The following is an 8,804-nucleotide window of genomic DNA, read 5'->3' on the forward strand; positions in this document are numbered from 1 at the left end:
GCCATGTAGTTGACTTTAATACGATTTAAAGAAATTATTTTATTTTCTTAAGGTTTTTTTCCCAGTATTTTGAAGGGTTTTGTTTTGCGTACATTCTAGTAATATTTTCTATCCGTATCGATTATCGAGACGGACAACAAGTATTACGGATTGCCTCAACGATCTTTCTTTCTTTTGTGACTAACTCCTATTTTCATCCCCAAAGCTCAAATTAACCTATGAAAAAGCCATACAACACATATTAAATCTTAAATAACTAGAAAATCATAAAATATTGGTAAAAACTAAGAAAAATGCAAACAATGCAGGCTATCATATTTTAACCTTCAAACTTCTTTTTAAATAGAATTGGTAACAAAACTTGAAAACCATTAATTGAGTTGGTGCGTTTTGGTTACATGATTGATGTCATTAACTCTTTTACTAACACCCAATAAAATAGCACCATGTGTCTTCAAAAATTAAAAAAAATGTATTTAATATAATTTTTTGAATTTCAAAATAATAATAATAATATAAAAAACTAGATTTCCTATTTAATGTGCATAATGAATCTAAGCAAATGAATGTCTAAATTCAAATGAATTTAAATGTTCATTTATTTAAATTAATTCTAGATGTGTATTTTTGTAATTATAAAAAAATAATATTATAAAAAAATATTAATTTTTTATTTCATGTACATAATAAATCTAGACAAATAGATGTCCAGATGAATTGGATATTTGTAATTTGTCTGAGTTAACATGAATTTTTAGTAACTTTATTTTTAAAAAAATTAAAAAATAACATTAATTTTTTTTATTTCATATGCATGATGAATCTTAGTAAATGAAGGTCTAAATTCAGATGAACCTGGATGTCCATTAGTCTAAACTCATTCTAGATCTGCAATTTTTAATAATTTTTTTTCTAATTTTAAAAATACTAATATAAAAATCTAATATTTAAAAAAAATCCGAATAATTTTAGAAATATTTTAAAATTTGTGCTTTATCCTCCAAAAATATGATAGATTTACCATTAGATAATAGATAAATGAATAACAACAAATGTGTTGTTCTGGACAAAATCCCATCTTGTCATCTTAAATGAAATCAGGACCCTCTAAAGAGGATCAACAATGAGTTCATTCCAGACAAAAAAAAATTTCTGAACCAGATGAATTTGTATCTCTATTTGTTTAAGTTCATTCTAGACATACAATTTTAATAATTTTATATTTTAAAAATTTTAAAATATATATATATATATATATATATATATATATATATAAACTTGCCCTTTTATTTTACCTGCATAATGAACGAATATCCAAATTTAGAAGAATTTGGACGTCCATTGTCTAAATTCATTATTGACTGATATTTTTAGAAAACTTCCAGATAGCTTAAAGAAATTTTGGGAATATCGTGCTTTTACCTCCAAACTTTGGTACCAATTCTCTTTAAAAAGAAAGAAAAGCTATGATAGATCTACTATTAGATTATAGACAAATTTGGAGATTCTTCATTCGAAGCAGGATCGATCGAAGAAAGAAAAGTCTAGAATGTAGCTTGGATTGTCCATCTAATGTTCGCCAGATGATAATATGATTTCCTTTTATATCCTAAGACTGGCTGCAGCTCCATAGAGTCCTGTACCTCTGTTGGAGGCAAACCCAAAGTTGAATATGCATATTTGTGCACGAGCAACATGTTCAAGTATGTTACTACAACCTGCTCCAGCCTCAGAGTTGTATCGACTGCAGCAGGTTGGAATCGGAATGCTTTGGAAAAATCAGAAACCAGGGAAGTAACCTGAAAGATACATTGAATGGGGGTGTACAGCTTTTTTTGAAATACACGGGCGTTCCTAGATTTCTAGATAGCTCAAAGGACGACCGCATGAGTAGTATATATAAATTGACTTTGCTCACACTTCCATTGTGTGGAACTGAGCCATTCCTCTAGACATGGGAGTTTACGTATGCGAAAACCTAGTGGACATCCAAATCACATCACTCTTGCCAAAGGACATGTTAGAAATAAATGATAGTGTTTCTTGTTCACTCTCACACATTGGGCAATCTGTGTTCACAACTATCGAGCGTCTTTGGAGTTCCACTGCAACTAGAAGGTTATTCGTACAATGTTTTCAGAGAAAAACTTAAAGGATAGCTGTTTAGGGGAGAAATCATCCGTACAGTTCGAAAGAAAAACAAAGAAAAATGTATACTAGGAGCATTAAAAATTGATAAGTGCAAAGTATATGATTGCATTAGTTGGGACATTTTGTCGTCCATTTTTCACAAGATGGGCTTTACTGCCCAATGAAGGCAGCTAATTACGCAATGTTTGGAAAGGCTCTTAAAACACAATAGCTTGACTGACCGACATTTTTGTACATATACTAAACCGATCTTGAAACTTTTATACAAGCAGGCAAACAGCTGGATTCACTTGAATGGGCCGCAAGAATAACCAGTGCAAAGACCTGTGGCACTGTTGTAAGGGAACAATGAGACGGGTCTACAAGCAGGCAGCTCAGGAATTTGTTTGTCCATGCTGAGAAACTCCACCACTTCTTCCATTTTAGGCCTACCCTTAGACTCATTTAACGTACAAAGCAACCCAATGTCCAAAGCTCGAATGGCTTGCTCCAAGTTAACCAGTGACCCCATCCTCCCATCCACCACCTTCACCTTCTCATCCTTCACATGCATCCTCCACGCAAAATCTACCAAGTCCCTTTCCTCTTGCTCTACTTCAGGGTCTAACCTCCCCCGTCCCGAAACCACTTCCAACACAAAGATTCCAAATTCGAAAACATCAGTTGTCTGGCTAATTGCCGACTCAAACCTTCTAGAATCCGTTGCTGAAAGCACCATCCCGAAATCACCTAAAACAGCCCGGAAGCTTACATCAAGAAAAACGCTGCTTGTTTTCATGTTCTTGTGGGCGAGCTGCTTAGAATGAAGGAAGCTCAGTGCTTCTGCAACGTCGTTGATGACTTTGAAACGTCGTGTCCAGGGAAGAACCCCTGCGCCAAACAGCCATTTGTCGAGGCTTCCGTTGGCGTAAAAGTCGTACACAATCATCATTTCGCGGTTATCATTACACCACCCCCTTATGGGAACCAAATTCGGGTGACGAACTCGACTCATGGCACCGATTTCTTTGAGAAGCCGTCGTCTATCCAAGCCTTGCTGTGAGTTAAGAAACTGAGCAGACAGCCTTTTGATAGCCACTTGACAGCCATTCGAAAGCTTCCCTCTGTAATAAATACCTCTGGCATCGCTACCTAGCATTTCTGTCTCGCTAAAAGCCCGAGTTGCTGATGAGATCTCAGTAAACGTGAAGCGGCGGGGCTTGTTTGGAGGCCTGGGACGTTGCGTTTTCTCCGGAATCGCTGTAAGTTTTGAATTGTCATTCCTTCCCCTGCGACTACAGAAAATGAAACCGATCATGGTAGCCAAAGCTAGTACAGCCACGGCAATGAAAATAAAAAAACTGCTGGACGGTTCTTTATTAGATCTCTTTTGGGTAGTTTGACTTTGAGCGGCCTCAGATTTACGGAGGGTGATTTTGCTCTCACAGGTTTCCTCCGAAGGGAAACGAAGAAAAGCTTGGCTCGTTGCGCTGAAGTTCCAGGAGAGTACGTTATGAATTTGCGTCTTGTTGCCTGTAGATGCTGAGAATCCAATGAACATGTACTCATTCAGATGAGGAGAGAGATCCAGAGAACCAGAGAAGACAGGTTTTGAAGGGTGGCCATCTGATCCGAGGTGGATGTCCATCCATCTACGAGGACCATCATATGTAATCCAAGCTCGGTGAACTGAACCGTCATTAAGGAACACCCCAAAATCTGATGCATCAATAGCCTTGGTGGAAACAATGCTAGCAAGATTAATGCCAACATGATTGTCATTCGGATCTTCAAATTCCGGATTCTGACGCGTATCGAATTCAATACCTACGGCTTTGTAATCTTCCTGGCAAGCATCGTTGAGCATACCTAGCCATGGTCCAGGTCTTCCCACGGTGAACTCATCCGGGACTATGATAAATGTGAGACCGCTGCCACCATGACTAGGCCCATCCCCATCGACGCTTGCGTTAGAAGAATTGCTGAATTGAAAAGAAAAGGTGGTTTGAAAAGATGCCGGGGTGTGGGTGTATGGATCAAGCAGCCGGACGGGAGAGGAGTAAATGGCTCTCCCTGCTTGATGTCTCAGATCAAAAGCCTCAGATTCATCTGGAATTTGGATAACACTTTTTTCCATTGAAAACTTGGCACTCCCAAGAAGCTTCACATCTGATAGAACACTAGGATCATCAAGGCTGAAATGTGTGAAGGAGATATGCTTGGTCACGTTTATCACCGGTCCACTTGTTGCAGCTGATGAATTCACGAGAACCAAGAACTGTATCAAAGCTAGAAGATAAAATGACGATGACCACCGAACAAAATAGTGCCGAGAAAACCCAACAGCGAACCCAGATGAACAACAATCTCTTTTGGCCATTTTCTCTAGCAATTCGATGAAGATAAGTTTCTGCTATGGCGAAATCCCAAACCAGAGAGTTATGTTTTGTTTTTGGTTTGGTTTGGGTGGGGGACTAAAAGATATGCTCCAAGCAAAGACATAGTTAAAACTTATACGGATGTGGCTATACAATCTCCTCTCGTAACAGTCAAGCATTTCATTACAAAACATGACAAAACACACTCAAACCCAAATACTTTATTGGACCGATTATAGCGGTCATATCAATTTTACTAAGTTTTTCAATAATTTTTTTTAGCTCTGGTCTTATTTTAACTAATCTCAATATCGATATTTTTTTTATGAATTGTCATTTCAAGTATTGCTTCCATTGAACTTTTTACGTTAGGATACGAATCAAATAATAAATATTCCTTTTTAGTTTAAGATAATTACAAATACCGTAAATAAGGATTATGTTGTCATGCCAAACTTCCAATCCACAAATCCGATAAGGGCCACATACAAACAGGACTCGCGAGTTTTATATTTGCATTATTTCATGGTGGGCCTAATGATGCTGTGATTACAGGTTTTTCTGTCATCTTCCTTGGTCCCCCTTGTTGACACCATTTTTTGATTAAAAACGGGGTCGACTTGGGTTTTGGAAAATGAAAACAAAAATGGGAGTCGCCACCAATCCCTTTTTTATGAGGTGTGATTGGATTACCTCGAAAAATGGTTGTTTTTAATAAACGGTTTGATTTTATTAAAACAACGGTTTTGGTCCACGAAATTTAGAAAACGGGTTCGGGAGTCGGTTACGCACGAGGAAGGATTAGCACCCTCGATACGCCCAAAATTGGTACCTAGTTGATTACTTAATGTCTTAGTGTCGAAGATTGAGAAGTTTGAAAAATTTAAAAAAAAACGATCCTTGTATTAAAACATTGAAAACTTTCAGAAAAAGGGACATATTTCACGTTATTCGAGAAAGAGAATCATATCCAGTGAGTTAGGACACAATGTCTCGAATTTTCAATACGCGAATGAATGCCAAAATTTTATTTATTTAAAAGATATTTTATTATCTCAGGTTTAGGAAAGGGATCGTGCCCAGTAAGTTAGGACGCGATCTTTTCTTAATTCCGGAGATCATTTAAAAACTTGAGTTTGAAAAGATTCGTATCTTTAGATTTATTGTGAAAGTCGAAACCCAGTAAGTTAGGGTACGACTTTCTCAAATCTAAACACGAAATTTTGTTTACTAAAAAAGTTATGATTCATACATTGAATGAAATATTTTTCACGAAACAGTAAAAATAAGATACGATGTTAATATGCGTAACTAAGTAAATATGAATACGATGATGTAAAAAACAATGCGAGTAATAGCAACGAAAATAAGAAAAATAAAAGGTACAGACCAATAACATACGAAATAGCAATGTATACAAGCAAATAAAATTAAAGCATTCGTTCAAATAATAATGAAAATGTAAATAAATAAATGAATAAAATTATAAAAATGTAAAGATATGTATATGTAAGTATACATCAAAATTTGAAAATAATAATAAAAAAATAAAAATAAAAAAGAGTAAATAGTGATATTTATATATATGTTTAAAATATATTAAAAATATAGATGTAAATAGGTATACACGAATTAGAAAGTATATAAAATATAAGTATGTACATATAAATATATTTATAAAAGTTAGAAAATATAGATATAAGTATATGTATATACAAATTATAAAATATACGAAAATATGATTTTGTATGTATATATTAAATAAGTTAAAAGAATACATATATATGTACGTATATACGCAATTTTATAATAATATAATATATCACCTATTATCTAAGATTTATATAAGTAAATATAGGTATAAATATAATGATAGTAATAATAATAGTAGTAATAATACTAACAATAATAGTAAAGATAATAATAGTAAATAATAATAATAATAATAATAATAATAATAATAAAATTAACAAAAATTAACTAAATAATAAAATATGCTAAAAGGGGCCTTAAATCGAAATGAAATAAAACATATAGGGCCAATTCGAAATAAAGGAAAACGAAAGGGATCCAATTGCGACGCGCGTAAAAAGGAGAAGGACCGAAACAGAAAATAAACCCAAAGTCCCAAAACGCAGCACCTCAATGGACTAAAATAAAACAAAAATAAAATGTTAGGGCTAAATCAAAATAAAATAAAACAACAAAATAGGGCCAAATTGAAACACGCCGCGAATCAGAGGGACTGCGCGCATAAATTGCCCAAAAAACTAAAACACGCGGATCCTTCGGGTCGGGTCGGGTCGACGCGCGGATCCCCCCTTTGTTAAAACGGCGCCGTTTTGTGTTTAGTATAAATAATAAGAAAAACAAAAAAAAATCAAATCAGTTTCATTTTTTAAAAGAAAACAGAGAGAGAGAGAGCTCTCTCCTCTCTCATCTTCCTCCCCAGAATCCGGCCGTCGGCCCACCGCGCCACCGTCGCGCCGGCCACCGTACACGGTGGCCGGAAAATCCAAAAGGTATGTTTTTTTTTTTTTTTTTTATAGAAAAATAAAAATAAGACTTATAAAAATAGAAATGATAACGATAAGTAAGAAAAAACTAAGCGGGAATAGTGATGCTCAACCTTTGAAACTCTTTTGTTTTTGCTTTTGATTTCTAAAATGTTTCTCTCCCAAAAAAAAAAGCCTCTTTTACATATTAGATCTGGCTTTTTATAGCCGAAAGAAAGAAAAAATTTTGTCTTCGTTTCTGCTTGCGTGTTTGTTTCTCTTTGCAGGTGCAAGTGGCATGGGAGCGGCAGAGCAGGTGGAGCAGGTGAGCAGCGATGGGACGTGCGGCGGCCAGCAAGTGAACGGCGGAGTTGGTGAGTCTGCTGGTATGGGTTCTTTTGTTTCTTTCTTGGGCCCGGGCAAATGGGCCTGCAACAGCTGCCCCTCTTTGCTCGTTGTCGTGTAACGATAACAGAGCAAAGACTAAGAAAGGCCCATTTTGCCCGGTCTTGCCGAGTCTTGACTTGTTCTGGTACTTCTCCATTTCAAGTAGTTTCATTCCAGTCCACTAGGTCTTGTTGCTTCGATCCATTCCACTGCATTTTAGAGAAATGCGTCCTGTAGCCTTTATCTTCTTCGTAGCAACTTCAGGGGGACGAGGTTTGTGGTTTTCAATCTATTCCACTGCATCTTCAGGGAAATAAGACTTGATGCGACCTACTCTGCTGTAACCTCAGAGAGATAAGATCCTTTATTTTAACCCACTCCACTGTAACTTCAGGGAGATAGGATAGTGTCTTCGATCTGCTCCGCTGTAACTTCAGGGGTATAAGATCTGCAATTCTTCGGTCTACTCCACTGTAATCTCAGGGAGATAAGACCTGATGCGATCTACTCTACTGTAACTTCAGAGAGATAAGATCCTTTATTTTAATCCGCTCCACTGTAACTTCAGGGAGATAGGATTATATCTTCGATCTGCTCCGCTGTAACCTCAGGGAGACAAGATCTGCATTTCTTCGGTCTGTTCCACTGTAATCTCAGGGAGACAAGATCTGCATTTCTTCGGTCTGTTCCACTGTAATCTCAGGGAGATAAGACCTGATGTGATCTTCTCTACTGTAACTTCAGAGAGATAAGATCCTTTAATCCGCTCCATTGTAATCTCAAGGAGATAGGATTACTATCTTTGATCTGCTTCGCCGTTAATGCAGGAAGGCAAGATCTACTTCTTTAACTAGCTCCACTGCAATCGATGGATGCAAGGCTTTGTTTTCGATCTGCTTCGCTGTCGATGCAGAAAGGCAAGATCCTTTGTCTTCATTGATCTGTCCCTTGGGGAACATGACCTGTATGTTCTATTTTATGAACCTAATTGTGCCTAGTGATTCGGATGACATAATCAGAATGAATCAAATGCTCCTAACTAGATATGTATGAATGACATTTGAGTGAATGCAAAATGTCATGAAGATGATTCCTTAATGCTTAGGTTAACATCACGTAAAAACTTATTAAGGTTTTATCACTGACGTACTACAACGCCTTTTTGCTCGTCTGGTATATCCAAAGAAACACTTAATCTGGTTGCCCCCTCACTGTAAACCTTAAAGTTTAATCTATTAGGGCACAAAATTCGTACCATCATTCTCCCACTATAATCCAAGGGTAGAAAGATATGGCTTTTTCAATCTTCTCCTATCGCAATTCAAGGATACAGAATGTGAAGCTCTTTGGTCCTTTACCTCATTCCCAAGGTGTCATACCAAATGCTCATGCACAATTGCAAAATTTTCCTCTC

General features: G+C 36.4%; 1 protein-coding gene across 1 annotated transcript; it reads right to left on the reverse strand.

Annotated features, from left to right (window-relative positions):
• Nucleotides 1-2,225: 2,225 nt before the first annotated feature.
• LOC107941168 (L-type lectin-domain containing receptor kinase VIII.2) lies at nt 2,226-4,827 on the reverse strand. Its single transcript, XM_016874708.2, has one exon. It carries the CDS (start codon nt 4,508-4,510, stop codon nt 2,438-2,440), a length of 2,073 nt encoding a protein of 690 aa, XP_016730197.2. The 5' UTR covers nt 4,511-4,827; the 3' UTR covers nt 2,226-2,437.
• Between the last annotated feature and the right edge of the window lie 3,977 nt (nt 4,828-8,804).

The sequence above is a fragment of the Gossypium hirsutum genome, chromosome A05, assembly GCF_007990345.1.
Source record: "Gossypium hirsutum isolate 1008001.06 chromosome A05, Gossypium_hirsutum_v2.1, whole genome shotgun sequence".
Classification (NCBI taxonomy): Eukaryota; Viridiplantae; Streptophyta; class Magnoliopsida; order Malvales; family Malvaceae; genus Gossypium; species Gossypium hirsutum.

Excerpts from the sequence above, each read along its gene's own strand:
- LOC107941168 (XM_016874708.2), bottom strand. The coding sequence starts at position 4,510 with ATGGCCAAAAGAGATTGTTGTTCATCTGGGTTCGCTGTTGGGTTTTCT.